The sequence below is a fragment of the Nomascus leucogenys genome, chromosome 24 (assembly GCF_006542625.1).
Source record: "Nomascus leucogenys isolate Asia chromosome 24, Asia_NLE_v1, whole genome shotgun sequence".
In the NCBI taxonomy this organism is placed as follows: Eukaryota; Metazoa; Chordata; class Mammalia; order Primates; family Hylobatidae; genus Nomascus; species Nomascus leucogenys.
The window spans coordinates 7,152,646-7,169,527 of NC_044404.1; the positions used below are offsets into that span (position 1 = coordinate 7,152,646).

The 16,882-nt window shown below is 51.6% G+C and overlaps 1 protein-coding gene across 1 annotated transcript in view; it reads right to left on the reverse strand.

Moving 5' to 3' along the window:
* Positions 1-16,882, reverse strand: part of ACOT7 (acyl-CoA thioesterase 7) — a 127,571-nt gene that overhangs the window by 39,905 nt on the left and 70,784 nt on the right. The window contains exon 6 of the mRNA XM_030805406.1: positions 12,430-12,516. Within this exon, the coding sequence (XP_030661266.1) occupies positions 12,430-12,516 (87 nt within the window). The remainder of the gene's footprint in view (positions 1-12,429; positions 12,517-16,882) is intronic.

Genomic DNA, 16,882 nt, shown 5'->3' on the forward strand with positions numbered 1-16,882 from the left:
ATCTTGTTTTAAATACCCCACCCGTTAGTAATTACAAGAGTTCTGAAAAGATCCAGTTGAGTGAGAGCCTGCAAGACAGCCCTGGCCTCTCCCTCCCAGGTTCTGTGGCTGGGACCACGGACAGAGGAATACTCACTAAGTGGTTCCCGGATGTCTGGGAGCATCACAGACCCAGGGAGAAGGGCCAAGAGCTGCTCAGGCCCATTGATTCCTCACACTCTATAGAGTCTGAAGCAGGGAAGGGGGGAGGTCTTGACTGCTTCCTGATGTTTGAGTACCCACGCTTCACTTTCAAAATAAGGAAGCAGAGAAAGGGTAGATGGATTTTGCATCCCAACTGCCATGGAGGCCCAAGCAAGAGGAGGCTGCAGCTACCCACGAGCCCCCAGGCCCACCCCTAAGAAGGACAGGCCAGTGAGAGGCTGTGGCCTCAGCCTGGAGGCTACCAAAGCAAGGTCACTTCCTGGAAGGCCCAGAAATTTTGGTGGGGTGTCAGTTTCCTTCCAAGAGTCCAGGGGACGTTCCTGTTGAAGAGTTTGTGTTCATCACTTGGAACAGGGAAATGTTGTCAGTGGGTATCTGCCACGCATGCCCCTGGTGACCACAGCTAAAGAGAGAAGCACAGGCTGGACAATGTGGCACCAAAAAAAAAAGAAAAGAAAAACACCCCCACCCGACCCGTACACAGGTAGAGAAGGACGTTCTTACGGTTCATGGCATGACCTCAACCAAATACTCTGTATTTCTGGAAAGGGGTCAGTGCCCCATGATTTGAGAGGGATGACGTGCTGGCCACCAGGGACCCGGCTGAGAGGAGGACCCAGTGTGGGCAGGACAAAGTGAGTTTCTGGGACAGGTGCCTGTAGGATGCCTGGACTGGAGCGATATGAATCCCATGCTCAGGCTTTCGGGGTTGACACCATCTCGGGGTTCAAGGTTCAAGTTCACCAGTCCCCACGTCCCACTCCCCCACTGAAGCATCAGGATGGACGTGAAGCTGTTCTTCAGAATAGAAGAACATGGAGAATGATATTTTCGAACACCAAGATCCTAGAAGGTGAGTACTAGAAGGAATTTAACTGCAGCCTGTACGACTCAGCTTCACGAGGAAGAAAGCGGTGTGCCAAAGTGTTTGTTCACCTCTTGACCCCCCTAGACCAGAAGTTCCTCAAGAGTAGGGAACAGCTCTTCATCTACCTCTTTCCTTCCTCGCCCCAACGCTGAGGGTCTGGTGTGTTGTGTCCCACGTAGCAGTGGGGGCTCCGGCCAAACAAGGTCACGGAATTGGAAAAGAGCAACTGTGCCCTCTTTTGCATTTTTCAGTGAAAGTCAACTCCTCCTGTAGGTACAAAAGATTGTTTTTTCAAAACTGCCCCAAGAAGACCAAGTGAACAAGAGCGTCTTGGTGGAGGCCTCACTTGTGCCCCCTCCCATGTTTTCTCTGCCTTCTCTTTCCTCCGCCTTCTCCTATAGTCTCAGGCTAAGCTGTGCTGTCCCCTGGCCTCAAGACCCCCAGCAGTGTTGTTTGGCTCCCCAGCAGCTAGACACCCGCATGGATGTTTGTCGCAGGAGGTCTGACTCCCAACCGACCAGCAGGGCTGTGTCTTGTTCACAGCGTCCCTGGTGGAGCACAGAGGGGCTCGGCACATAGGAGGTGCCTGGTCACTGGTTCTCGAGTTACAGAACGGTCATTACGTGTTTCTCACGTGCAGTACACGTGCAGCCTGGCACAATCCTCTGGGTGGAGCTGACTGCACGGGGCCAGCACAGTCCGCAGTCCTTCTCACGCAGGACCTTCATTTTTCCCAGTCCAGTCATTCAGCTACTGAGTGCTGACTCCATGCCAGGCCCTGCGCTAAGTGGGAACGCAGCAGTGAACAGACAGAGGTCATAGGAAAGTGTGTCAAGTGATGGTGCTTTGGAATAAAAGGTAAGCGGAGGCAGTCTAATTTATACAGACTGCTCATGAGAGGTCTCTTTCCTTCTCTTCAGAGACTGGGAGAAAAACACATGCAGCCTTGCAGTTGTCTGGGTAACCCAGGTAGAGAGAAAGAACCAAGACCCTGGCAGAGGGAACAAGAACAGCAACAGGTGGAGGGAACAGCAACAGGTGGAGGGAACAGCAACCAGGCAGAGGGAACAGCAACAGGCAGAGGGACACAACAGGCAGAGGGAACCACGACCAGGCAGGGGGAACTGCAACAGGCAGAGGGAACTGCGACGGGCAGAGGAACTGCAACAGGCAGAGGAACACACAGGGGAGGGAACCACACCAGGCAGAGGAACTACAACGGGCAGAGGGAACGCAACAGGCAGAGGGAACAGCCACAGGCGGAGGGAACCAAGACCAGGCAGAGGGAACATCAACAGGTGGAGGAAACTGCAACCAGGCAGAGGGAACCACAGGAACCACGACCAGGTGGAGAGAACTGCAACAGGCGAGGGAACCGCAACCAGGTGGAGGGAACAGCAACCTGGTGAAGGGAACAGCAACTGGACGGAGGGAAAAGTGAGTGGGCGGAGGGAACAGCGACAGGACAGAGGGCTCCCAGCACAGCCAGTACATCTCCCTAGACCCTCCTAGACTGTCATAGCTGGCGCGGTCAGTGGCTCTTTACTGATAAACTTATTTGTAGACTGAAGATAGCACAGAACAGAAAACCACTACATCCTGGCCACTATTTTCTGCCATGACAGCACTCCCCGCCAAGGCCGATCAACAGTCATGTTCGCCCTCTCGGCTTTCATCTACTCCCTTGACCCAGGTGTGCACACTGTGACTTGGGGCCGGCAGAGCAGGCAAAACAGACCTGGTCTCCAGCCTCAGCAGCAAAGGCCGAGTCATCCCAGTTAAGGGGCTCAGTGATGACCTCACACCCACATTCTGCAAACGAGGTGCCAGGGCAGTGCCCAGTAGGCTGCAACTAGAGAGTGCTTGGACTTGGACGGGACAGCGGAACAAGCTCTGATGGCCCAAACTTTACAGGTTCTGTGGTGGTAAAGACTTGGATTTGGGGGATTGCAGTAGGGGGCTGCGAGGACAGCTCCAAGATATGGGGAGAGGAGGGACGCAGAGTCCCAGACAGAGACATAAAGTCGGGTTGCTCCTGCCCTGAGTCCTTCCGCCTCCTTCCTGTGGGTGGATTTTGTTATTTTTTTTTTTCCAGTTCCAACACTTAGGTATTTTTTATTTTTCCTTTTAAGTAATAAGCTCAAAGTTTGTCACTTTTACTCCAAAAACATCTTTAGCTATCTCCTCCTGATTTTGATAGGAAGTATTCAGTTTTCATTATCTTCTACATAATCATAAGTCCAGATGTTACTTTTTCTTTGGCCGGCAGTTATTTGCAGAAGTGTTGCATTTCCAGGGGCTATGTTCTCGTTAAGGAGGCTTAGGCTTAATGGGTGTCACTTTAGGGAACTTATAATTAAAACGCTCTTTGTGGTCAAGTGCGTGATCCTATTTTGTAAACGCTCCCCTGGATATGAGAAAAAAGCTTGAGTTCTCCACGGAGCAGAACATTCTCTATGTCTGCAATAATAAAACTAATAAAGTGAATGTAATAAAAGTTATGAAAGTAACTGATCTTTCTTAAATGCCTCCCATGTACTGCCTTCCCTGTGTTATCTCGTTTATTTGTAATCCCTGCATTATCTCACTGGTGGGGAGGAGACAGAGGCCCAGAGAGTTTAGGTTAGGTGAGGGCTGCCACAGGCCGCAGCCCCAGGGCACCGTTCACATATCACCTTCAGAAGTTAGGAGGAGGACAGCACGTGGGGAATCCAGAGGAAGAGCAGGTCCAAGGTGAAGCTGCCACAGGCTGCCGGGGCTTGGGAGTAACGACTGAGCTGGATATTAGAAAATCTGTCAGTTGCCACTTGGAGGTGGGAGCTGAGGCCGTGGGGTCAGGTGAGCTCACAGGAGAAAAGGTGGGAAGAGGGCGAGGGAAGACCTCGGGGGCACATCCACACTCAGGGGCAGGTGAAAGAGGAGGAGGCAGAGCCTCCGGAGAGCTCCAGGGTCCTCACCCTGGTGCAGGCAGAACCACTAGGGGTGCAATCAACATTCAGACACCCAGGCCCATTCCCCAGCCGCCCTGGTGCCCACCAGTGTGGGAGGATGAAGGACTTGGAAAGCATAATGGCCTGAAATCCTGTGAGGGGACCTCAGGGTGGGCAGGTCAGTGGTGTCCAATGCTCTGGAGAGGTCCAGGGACATGGGTGGGAGATTACTGGACATGGGGACACGGTTGCTGGATTCATTGAGACAAACCTACACTCTAGCTGTGGGTTTCTGAGGCCCCTGAATCATCAGAGCCATCAGGGCACTTGTTGCTAAAAATACAGGTTTCTGGGCCCCAGCCCAGCCCTGCTGCAGCAAAACCTCCAAGAGAAGGGCCAGGGAATCTGTTTGTTTGTTTTGTTGTTGTTGTTGTTGTTGCTTTTTGAGACAGAGTCTTGCTCTGTCGCCCAGGTTGGATGGAGTGCAGTGGTGTGATCTTGGCTCACTGCAACCTCCACCTCCCAGGTTCAAGTGATTATCCTGCCTTAGCCTCCCAAGTAGCTGGGATTACAGGTACCTGCCACTACACCCGGCTAATTTTTGTATTTTTAGGAGAGACAAAATTTCATCATGATGGCCAGGCTGGTCTTGAACTCCTGACCTCAAGTTATCCACCTGCCTTGGCCTCCCAAAGCGCTGGGATTACAGGTGTGAGCCACCGCATCCAGCCGGAATCTGCATTTTTAATGAGCACTAAGATGGTTTCTAAGGCTCAGATGAGTTTAGGAAACTCTATTGTGGCCCCTCTTCCCTGCCACATGCTCCATCCTGTGCTTCCCAGTACCATGGGAGCCGAGCAAGCCCTCCCGATGAGGATACCCACCTTGACTTCTATTTCAGAGCAGAGTTAGTTTTTACTCAGAGCCGATGTGATCAATAAATTTTGAGGTTCTTTTCTAAGCCAGAGAACAACCCGTGCCTGCCCTCCGGAATAGATTCCCCTCACGCTCTAAAGACCCTGATACAGGAACCGGAGAAGCAACCGGAACAACCTGGATCATCCCCTGGACAAGGGCCCCATGAAGGCCACATCTAGGCTGAAATGAGAGAGACAGGCTGACGTACCACAAACGTGCAGTGTTGGGGGGTGCCAGCCGGGCCAGTTCCCCCACAAAACTGGTCCAAGGCAGGGCTGGAGGTGCCGCTGTCCGCAAAGTTCAATCTGCCCCTCAAGGTATCTCAACTCCTTCCGTCCCCAGCTGTTGGGGTCTCTTGTGGTATAATTCAGGGAGGATCACAGTAATTAACTGTAGGAATGAGGTTCTTCTTCCAGCTTCTCAAAATAGCCCCAAATGGGTACTAGGCTGCTCACTTAAGGGTACCCAGGAAGATGACAAGATGGATTTCAGAACTGGGAAACTTGCTGAGAAGAAGGGAAACACACTCGTGGACACACGAGTCCAGGAGCGCCCCTTTCTCACAGCCGTTTCTCTTTCCCAGGGTAGGATGTTTACCGCAGCAGTGCTGCCCCAGCCTGTCCCCGAGAATTCCCTGGGGAGCTTGGGACACTACGGCTCCTGGACACCCCTCACCCCCACCCCCAGGGTCTGGGTCACCTGTCGGGTGGGGTCTGGGTGTCCGTGGTTTTAAGAGTTCCCCAAGTGACCTTAATAGGCAGCAGAGATGAGGCCACAGATCCAGCCTCTCAGGGGAGGGGCCAACATCATCACCTCAAGTGGAGGAGACATACAGACCGGATCTGACGGAGAAGCGAGAAGAGGGCAGGATGGAGAGGAAGGGCTGGCTCTAAGCAAAAGGCGGCTGCGTCTCCCTCGGTAGAGCTGGTGGCCCGGGAAGGAGCCTGAGATGGAGGGGAAGGCTCCAAAGCTAACCACAGGATGGGTGGTTAGCAGGGGCCAGGGGAGATGGTTAAGGGGTATTAAAAAATTGAAAGAGGCCGGGCACGGTGGCTCAAGCCTGTAATCCCAGCACTTTGGGAGGCCGAGGCGGGCGGATCACGTGGTCAGGAGATCGAGACCATCCTGGCTAACACGGTGAAACCCCGTCTCTACTAAAAATACAGAAAAATTAGCCGGGCATGGTGGCGGGTGCCTGTAGTCCCAGCTACACAGGAGGCTGAGGCAGGAGAACGGCGTGAACCCGGGAGGCGGAGCTTGCAGTGAGCCGAGATCGCGCCACTGCACTCCAGCCTGGGCGACAGAGTGAGACTCCGTCTCAAAAAAAAGAAAAAAAAAAAAATGAAAGAATGAATAAGCCCTACTATTTGACAGCACAACAAGGTGACCATAGTCAATAATAACTTAATTGTACATTTCAAAATAACTAAAAGAGTGTAAGTGGATTGTTTGTAACACAAAAGATACATGCTTGAGGAAATGGATACCCCATTCCCCATGATGTGCTTTCTTTCTTTCCCTCCCTCCCTCCCTCCCTGCCTCTCTCTCTCTCTCTCCCTTTCTTTATTTCTTTATTTCGAGGCACAGTCTCGCTCTGTCACCCAGGCTGACTGGATTGGAGTGACATGATCTTGGCTCACTGTAACCTCTGCCTCCTGGGCACAAGTGATTTTCCTGCCTCTGCCTCCCAAGCAGCTGGGATTACAGGCACCCACCACCACACCCAACTAATTTTTGTATTTTTAGTAGAGATAGGGTTTTACCATGTTGGCCAGGCTGGTCTCGAACTCCTGACCTCAAGTGATCCACCCACCTTGGCCTCCCAAAATGCTGGGATTACAGGCGTGAGCTACCGCACCCGGCCGACGTACTAATTTCATATTGTGTGCCTGTATCAAACCATCTCATGTACCCCATAAATATATATACCTACTATGTACCCACACACATTTTTTAAAAAGCTGTCCATGGATGAAATTAAAACTTTTTAATTACATGAGGTGAGCCCGCCTGACAAAACTGCCTGGGAAGGGTGGCCTAGAGCGCAGAGATTGAGAGAGACGTGACACGGCCAAGTGGGGACTCCAGACCAGTAGCCTCAGCATCCCAAGGAGCAAGGGGGCAGTGCAAGTTCTTGAGCCCCTTCCAACCTACCAAACACTTGGGGTGACCCCAGTGAGCCAGAGTCATGGCTCTCAATGTGAGTGCACAGCACAATCACCTGCGGCTGCTAAGCTGGTGGTGTCTGGGGGACAGGGGTGGAGAAGGATGTCACTTCACTTGGAAGAAACACCCAGAAACTGCAAACCATGTGATTTGCTATCCAGATAAACGGGTTAGTAATAAAAAGTCCCTGGAAGATCAAGGATAGGCCAAGGGCTGAAGGCTGGAATGGGGAGGGAAGATCAGGCTAGCAGACAGGCAGAGGTTGCGGCCAGAAAGTGGAGGGAAAAATCTACAGTCCCTGAATTTCCCAGCAAAAACCTCAGAAGCCAGAAGACATGGAACAAAGGCTTCCAAGCCCTGTAAGGAACGCTTCCCCCTAGAACGCCCTGCTCAGCCAGAAGTCATTTCAGACGCGCAAAGCTCAGGAAGAAGACTCTCTAGGCCCCACGACAGAGACTATCCTTCCTTCATCAGTCACTCCAATGTCTAACAGATGCGTCTGACCAGCGGCACTCACCCACCCACAGATGTGGCCACATGAGGATACTGTGGCCAAAAGGGGAGGGTGCAGTTTCCAACATGCCCTCCACCCCTTTGGGGCTGGACGCTGATGAAGAGACGGGCAACATGTGGCTCACCAAGAGGGCACCCCCGGGCTGGCGGAGCCACAGGGCAGCAGAAGCCAGGGTCCCCAGCACCACGGGGCTGCCTATCAGCCGTGGATCGCTCACAGCTGCATTGTTAGGTCAAAAAAAAAAAAGAAAAAGTCCTCTCTCTTGTTGAAGCCAAGCTGTTTGGGCGGCAGCTGAGCCTTTATTCCAGTTAATATATTGCCTTTCTCAGGGAGCCACTGGAGGACATGTTCCACCAAAACCAGCAAAGAGAAAAATTGAAGATCCATGAATCCTGGCATCCAACCCAGGCGAGCGGCAAAGGCCGTCCCAGGAGAGCAGTTTAGAGCAGGCACAGAATGAGCAACGTGGAGGAGGAGGGTCCAGGGAACATGGCAGGGAGGGAACATGGCAGGGAACAGTTCCGTGGCAGGCAGACTGTACTGAGAGCATCTTACGGAGCTGTTGGAGGGTACAGAGCAACCGCTGGCTTTCGTAGTAACACTGTTTCGAGGGAAAGTCATCACAGTACCCCACCTGATGAACAGTGATGGGGCTCACACATCTGAAACTTACGCATCAAGGGACAGCAACAGAGCCTCATGCTTAGGAAGCAGAGTCCTGAATCAGAAACAGCAGCTACCCCTGCAGGAGCGATGGCAGGAAGAGAGACCCAAGGCCCTCTGGATCGTTTCCACATAATACTTAAGTTTAAAATAATTAATTTAAAAATAAAAAATAAAGTACCAAGGAAAAAGCTAAGATGGCCAAAAGTTGAGAAGTAAAGAATGCATGCTCAAGACTCCTCTAAGGTCTGCCTTGAACAGGGCTACCGGCTGACCCCCAAGAACTTCCCTCTCCCAAGGTCTGGACCCCCACAGGTATCGGCTAGGTCACCCCTTCAGTCTGTGCAACCAAACGTGGGGGTAGTGGAGGGGAGACCAGGGGGTAACTGGTCTTCTCTGGGTCGACCCTGAGCACTCTATGGAGGAGGGTGGGGGACCATGGAGTGACTCACTCAGGACTCAGGGAAGACAGAAACCAAAAGCCCAGTTTGCCCTCTTCACATGCCCTTCCACCCAGAACTGTACACACACCTCCTCCCGCACGGGACGATGACGGTCCTCCACACCCTCCACGAGCCCTTCAACCCAGAACGGCAGAGACCCCGCCAACCCTCCTCCCGCACGGGATGAGGACCCTCCACACCCTCGGGCTCACTCCCCAGAGCTTTTCTATTCCCCTAACTAAAGACAGGAGGTTCTGTTCATGCAACCAGGAAAGCAGCAATGAGCTAGTGTCTGGTGGGAGCACTGCGTTCTACCTGTGATTCCAGCCAGAACAGCTCCTCCCTTTCCAAGACACCCTTCACGAGTTTATCACCACCCAGACCTGTGTGTAAAGTCCTCAAGACCAAGGCTAGCCAGTGTGTGGAACTCACAGAAAACGGGACTTGGGCGCAGCTTTGCGCAGTCTAGAATTACAGAATAAAGGCTAAATTGGCATCCATTTCACCATTTTCTTCTGCAACTGGCATCTAGTGAATTACGGTTTAGTGAAGATTTTGATTCAAATAATTTTAGATGCCATTCTTGCCAACAGTACTTTACAGGAAAATACGATAAAATCACAGTTCATGTTTTCAATGCAGTGTTTATTTTATTCATTCGCTCCTGGTGAGTTACCAGGCCCTATAAGAGAAGGTTAAGGCTGGGCACGGTGGCTCATGCCTGTAATCCCAGCACTTTGGGAGGCCGAGGCAGGCAGATCACGGGGTCAGGAGATCGAGACCATTCTGGCTAACATGCTGAAACCCCGTCTCTACTAAAAATACAAAAAATTATCTGGGCATGGTGGCGGGCACCTGTAGTCCCAGCTACTCGGGAGGCTGAGGCAGGAGAATGGCGTGAATCCAGGAGGCAGAGCTTGCAGTGAGCCGAGATTGCGCCACTGCACTCCAGCCTGGGCGACAGAGTGAGACTCCGTCACAAAAAAAAAAAAAGAGAGAAGGTTAAGCTTGGTAAAATTATTAGACAGATTTTTTACAAATTGTGGGCAGAAAATCCCTACTAAAATAGGCATTATTGTAAAGCCACTGTTCCTAATACACATCTTAACATGTGCCTGTATCAATGAAGCAGCTTAGACACCGTAAATGAACATGACATGCTGCAGACTTCCAAGGGGCTTCTCTAGTGACTTCTCCCATTCCTGGCATCTCACGGATACCTTTCAGCACATAAAGAAAGAAAGACTGGGCTTAAGGGTGTGGACTTTTCACCAAGTAGACAGCGACGACGGAAATGCCCCATTTAGTGAAGAACGTCTAACATGTCGACAAAATAAGCAAAGCTCGTAGCCCAGAGTTTCACAAATTCCAGGCAGAATGGAGCTGTATGAGGCTCAAACACAATACTTGGAAGTGGCAGAAGCCTGGGCTTGGGGTGGCCAGGCTCGGAAGAGGGAGCTGCGCCCACCCTGGAATTCAAGGGAGGACAGAGACATGGGAGCAGTAAGGAAGGGGAAACAGGGAATGCCTCTGAGCAACAGCTGTTCTGCGGGCAGCGAGATACTCAGATTGTCACAGTGCTTGTGGGCCTGGAAGTGCTGTTATAAAGCACAGCTTCCCTTGGCAAGACCATAGTTAATCAGATTTACCAGCAGTGCAGCCACCACTGAGTGGGAAGAGGAAAACAATCATGAAACAGGAAAAAGAAACACAAAAGGGGATTAGTTTAAAAAAGAAACAAACTTTGGAAACATACCTCACATCAGGGCCAGGCGTGGTGGCTCACGCCTGTGATCCCAGCACTTTGGGAGGCCGAGGTGGGCGGGTCACTTGAGGTCAGGAGTCTGAGACCAGCCTGGCCAACATAGTAAAACCCCGTCTCTACTTAAAATGCAAAAATTAGCCGAGTATGGTGGCATGTGCCTGTAATCCCAGTTACTTGGGAAGCTGAGGCGGGAGAATCTCTTGAACCCAGGAGGCGGAGGATACAGTGAAACAAGATCAGATCATGCCACTGCACTCTAACCTGGGCAACAGAGCGAGACTCCATCTCATAGGCCCAGAGCCAATGTCCCAAACCTGAAAGTGATTGGTGCCTCTCACTCATGGAGTAAGTATCTGCAAGGTGCCCCTTTGACTCTCTGTGGGTGCTGGAGCCAACACAAAGAATATGATCCAGTCCCTGCTCCTGAGGTGCCCCTGGTAGAAATATCAATGTAAGCCAGCACAGAGTGGTGCCGTTTGAGCTGGGTTTTGAAGGATAAATAGGAGTTTTCTGAGTGGAGAAGAAAACAGAACCTGGTGTTCCAGGCAATTAGAAATGACAGCATTGTGCAAAACTGCCTGTTATGCCTGGGACAGATGAATAGCTCAGTACACCAAGAACAGCTGCGCCCAGCCTTCGTTAACCACACAGCACCTTCACAACTTCTGCTCTCACTGATACCACTTCACTATGGTCTTATCTCCTTGATGCTTTTCTTCAACCAACTTGTTTTTAAAAGCTTACTTTGGTCTTCTTCAAAATTACAGTAGCCATGAAATTACAGGTTTGATATGCTATCTACATTTTCTTTAAATCATGAAAAATAATTACGCATCATTAAAGTAAAAAGTGTCCGTCTGTGAACCTAGAGCCTCTTGCGTTCCAGCTATGTTTCCCAAACTCTGGGAAGCCGAGCTATGAACTTTAAGGCCTGTGTTGTTTGAGAAGAGATCTGTACTTACAGGGAAAAAATAAATGCAAACATTAGAGGAAAAACATTACGAACGAGTCACTGCCGGTGAGTCACAATGCTAGTCTTTGGGGCCATCGGTGCCCTGCAAGGCCCTGCCCTGACCCTCAGCAGGCATTAAACATCTCACAACTATAAGATCCCAGGGCTGCATGTGAGCCTCCCCAGGGACGCAGTCATCTGTTTAACTTTTATCACCAATTTGAAAAACGGGTGCCAGCGTCTTTTTTTTTTTTTTTTTTTTTTGAGACGGAGTCTCACTCTGTCACCCAGGCTGGAGTGCAGTGGCACGATCTCAGCTCAATGCAACCTCTGCCTCCCAGGTTCAAGTGATTCTCCTGCCTCAGCCTCCCGAGTAGCTGGGACTACTGGCGCCCGCCACCACACCTGGCTAATTTTTGTATTTCTAGTAGAGATGGGGTTTTGCCATGTTGGCCAGGCCGGTCTTGAACTCCTGACCTCAGGTGATCCACCCACCTCGGCCTCCCAAAGTGCTGGGATTACAGGCGTGACCTATGGCGCCCGGCCCACCAGCATATTTCTGTGATTTATTGTTCAACTTTTTTTTTTGAGATAGGGTCTCGTTCTGTTGCCCAGGCTGAAGTGTAGTGGCACGATCACGGCTCACTGCAACTTCGACCTCCTGGGCTCAAGCGATCCTCCCACCTCAGCCTCCCAGTAGCTGGGATCACAGGCGCAGGCAATCACGCCCGGCTTATTATTTATTTTTTTGTAGAGACAGGGGTCTCCCTATGTCGCCCAGGCTAGTCTTGAACTCCTAAGCTCAGGCAATCCTCCTGCCTCCATCTCCCAAAGTGCTGGGATTACAGGCATGTGCCACTGCACCTGGCCTATAGTGCAACTTCTTGGAAGTTTATACTTCACCAAACACAAGAGCCTCAAGTGTGTGAGACAGCAGCATGGCTCCCAGAGAAGCAACAATGAGCCAAGGGACAGGAATGGAGTGGCCAGGGCGCTTCCTTCTTACCTCCGTGCACAAAGCCGTGCAGGGTGCAGTCTGAAGGCCCCACCAGGTGGATCAAGCTGGACTGGCTGTAGCTGACAGTGTTCGGCTCTGAAATTGCAAAGGAGAGAGATTAGTTATGGGGTAGACTGATTCCCACAGCTGAATGGTCTGGCAATGCCGAAACCACCCTGAGGTCTGCACAGTCAACGAAGGCGTCCGAAGCCGGTTCAGCTATGATTTCTCTAAGGAAAACCATGGTCTCCAAACAGGCTACAGTTGGTGAAGCAGAGGTTTTCAAGGAGTCATGACCCATTCTGTTAGTGGGCCATGACGAGACTCTCTGGGGCCATTAGTGCCCTGCAAGGCCCTGCCCAGGGGTAGCCACGAAACACCTCAAAGCTGTGAGTCCCGGGGCTGCGTGTGACCCTCCACTAGGCTCTAGTTAACCATCTGACTTGCATTTCCAATTTTACAAAAAGTGCCACAGTGTTTCTGTAATTTACTCCACTGGCCTGAGAACGTACAGCTCCACAGGGAGCAAGCTGTTCCCTCTGGCCAGCCCCCGACCCCATTCACTGCTCTATCACCTCACTCTTGCAAGAGCCCCAAATACCTTGGAGGAGCTTCAGTCACCCAACACCGCACTGCTCCTGAAATATCTTTAAGAGGCTGCACTTAAGAAAAAAAGCCGATGACATATAACGTCCAGTCTCTAGAAGGTAGACCTTTCTTTTTCTCTTGAGACAAAGCTTCGCTCTATTGCCCAGGCTGAAGTGCAGTGGCACAATCTCAGCTCACTGCAGCCTCCGCCTCCTGGGTCCAAGCAATTCTTGTGCCTCAGCCTCCTGAGTAGCTGGGATTACAGGCATCTGCCACCATACCTGGCTAATTTTTGTATTTTTAGTAGAGACAGGGTTTCACCATGTTGGCCAGGCTGGTCTCGAACTCCTGACCTCAAGTGATCCACCCGCCTCAGCCTCCCAAAGTGTTAGGATTACAGGTGTGAACCACCTCACCCAGCCCAATATATAATTTTTAAAAAGCCAGTTATCCTTATTGTTTTCTCTGTCTGACAAGAGAAAATAGAATTACCGTGATCTCTTCGGATTCACAGCTGTCAGCTGTCCAGCTTTGACCGTGTAGGGACTATGTGGCCATATGGCTGTCCATTTTTAGGGTTTATCACAAAATTAGCCCTGCCTCAACAAGTTCAAGTGCCTGCCTCATCCCTGGCCCTTGGGTTGAAAACAGTGTTCACTTCCAAGCCTGGTCCAGCCCTTCCAGTGCAGATGGGGTCTTGGCAGATCACCCAGCCCCTGGCTCCTGGGTTGGGATTCGCCTTTCTGGGGTCAGGCAGTGCTCTGGCCAAGCCCCAGGAAGATCTGCCCTGAGCCATCCACGAGGGTGCGAGGGCTGGTGAACATGGCCAGGCCAGGAGCTCGGCCCTGGGTCTGAAGCGCCTTCCACGCGATGTCTCTGGCCCTCTGGCCAGGCCCATAGTCCTGTTCCCGTAAGCAGTAATTTTGGGGTTTGAGGGCATGGGGGAAGCAAGAGAGGATAGGGGAGGAAGAGAGGTTCTGGAGTTGGACTGCCTGGGTTTGAATCCCAGCTCTGCTGCCTTCATGGGAACTTAACTTCCCTTTGCTTCAGTTTCCTTAGCTGGAACCAGGGATGGTGAAAGTGAAACTATCGGATTGTGAAGATGACGTAAACACCTAGCACACACGAAACCCTGTAAATAGTTTGTCACATAGGACGGGATCCGAAAATGAGAGTTTTGTGTTTATGGCTGTGTAAACCTCGCCCACTGCTATCCTGGGGGCCTGGTTCAGGCTCCTCACATCATTTTGAAACTGCAGGTTCACAGATTAGGCACTGTGTCAGTCAAGATCGTAGTCACTGCTGCAGCAGATAAACCCTAAAACCCTAGTGGGTCACACAGTGAGGTTGATTTCTTGCTTAGGTAAAGTCCAAATCAGGCTTTCCTAGTGGGGTAGATTTCCTCCAAATGGTGGAGATGTAGGGATTCAGGCCCCTTTGATCCCGTAGCTCCATTACTTTTAATGAGTAGCTTTGAAAGTTACCTTGGAAAGGGACAGAGTCGGGGGAGGCTCACACACCTGAGGTTTTGATGGGTCAGGCCTGGAAGCAGCATTTCACTCTGCTCACACTCTAGACACGGTATTTTCACATCTGCTACAGGGGAGGCAGGGCAGCGTGGCCCTGCTATGTGTGGAGACAGGCTTGGTCATCTCTGTCTGGTTCTACCCCTCCAGTCACCAGATCCCTGTTGTATTCTTTGCAAACGTAGAGCACCTCACCCTCAAGGACGACCACCTGAAACCCTATCCGGCCTCTGCGCTGACCTCAGAGCACAGCAGCTGGTCACATGCATGCAGTCTTCTCCATCGTGTTTAGATGCAATTCTTCATGTTCCTGCAGCCAATGAACTAAGAAGATGAGTTACCTGCACTTGCACCCTTTATACAGCAGCGGAACAGGGAACAGAAGAGCACACTCATTCAGGAAAGGAAAGAACACAGGAGCTACCCAGGAGCCCCTGGCCCGAGCAGAGATGACTCCCGCCAGGGTCTGAGCTATGGCCACGGGGAAGGGTCTTTGGTTAGACTCTGATTCCACTCTTGGGGAGGAACTACATGGTCCTTGGCTCAGCCTCCTGGAAGGTTCTTCCCTGTTGGTTATCCACCATGGCTTCATCCAAGTGGGCACTGGGAAATAGGGGCCCACGGCCCACCTCCTGCTCGTCTAGGTTTGGAGAGGTTACTTTAAAGTTTGAACAGTCAAAAGCTTTTTTTCAGTCCAGGCAAATTCAGTTTCCTTGTAAACTTAGTAGGCATCTGATCTGTCTGCCTCTAGTCAGTTCCATGTGACAGGAACCACACCCAACGTTCTTTCCAAGTGTCATGCTCAAGCCTGGTGTATTTTTTTTACTTTTCCATCCCACTCCACTCCCTTTCTCACTCTCTCAAGACACACGTGGGTGCGTAAACCACACTTTAATCTGATTTTCGACACAAGGCTGAGTCTTTTTCTTTTTTTTGAGATGCAGTCTTGCTCTGTCGCCCAGGATGGAGTGCAGTGGTGCAATCTCAGCTCACTGCAAGCTCCGCCTCCCGGGTTCACGCCATTCTCCTGCCTCAGCCTCCTGAGTAGCTGCAACTACAGGCGCCCGCCACCGTGCCTGGTTAATTTTTTGTATTTTTAGTAGAGACGGGGTTTCACCGTGGTCTGAATCTCCTGACCTCGTGATCCACCCACCTTGTCCTCCCAAAGTGCTGGGATGACAGGCGTGAGCCACCGCACCCGGCCAAGGCTGTCTTAATGGGCATTTGATTTCAGTCTCCTTCCGTTCCCAGGTCAATAAACAATAGGCTTTTCCAATCTTTTCATGCCGCCAATTTCTGGCCTTCTCTCAGAGCCCCGCTCCTCGTGGTATTGTGGGTTTCAGGGTGTACTAAATTCCCCTGAGGCCCAAGGTGCCCTCGGCAATTGCAGACTGATTCTGGACACCCCTAGACCCTGGCAGGCCCATGCTGAAGTAGCAGGTGGGAGAACAGGCATCCCCTCCCTTGGGCCAAGCCACAGGTCGTGCGAACTGGCTGCGATACAGGACGTCGGGACCCCCAGGGGCTCCTTCCCGGAGCTTGGAGGGGTCTGTTGGTTGGCTTTGAGATCACGACCCTGCATGCCAGCTCCCAGAGGGGCCCAGATGCAAGGACCTCTTGATGCATATTCAGGAGGGTGGGTTGGGTGGGGAGGCCCCCAGAATGTGGCTTCTTGGGAAGAGCTCCTCTACTCTGCTTCTGACTCCATGACATGCTACTTCTCCCACACACCCTGGCATGAGGGCAAGCCCAGGGCAGGAATGAGGAAACTCACATGGCAGCTAACAGTGACCAGGAGAGAAGGCAGGGGAGCCGGTTTGAAATTCTGTGTGTGGAGTGTACCCGTGTGCTGGGGCCGCTGTAACAAGAGTGCCCACCAAAGGCTGGCGCCTTAAGCGGCAGAAATTCGTCTCACAGCCCTGGAGGGTGGAAGTCCCAGGTCAAGGTATCAGCAGCTGGCTCTTCCTGAGGCCTCTCTGCTGGGCTTGTAGATGCTGCCTTCCCCCGTGTCCTCACAGGGTTGTTCCTCTGTGTTTGTCTGTCCTAACCTCCTCTTCTTGTAAAGACACCAGCCCACCCTAATGACCTCATTTTAACTTAATTACTTCTTTAAAGACTCTTTCTTTACATTCAGTGACATTCTGAGGCACTCAGGGTCAGGACCTTGACATATGATTTGTGGTGACACAATTTAGCAACCATGACCCAGAAGCACATCAAAGCCTCGGAAATGACACTGGGGCTGGGCGCAGTGGCTCATGCCTGTAATCCTAGCACTTTGGGAGGCTTAAGCGGGTGGATCACCTGAAGTCAGGAGTTCGAGACCAGCCTGGCCAACATGGTGAAAC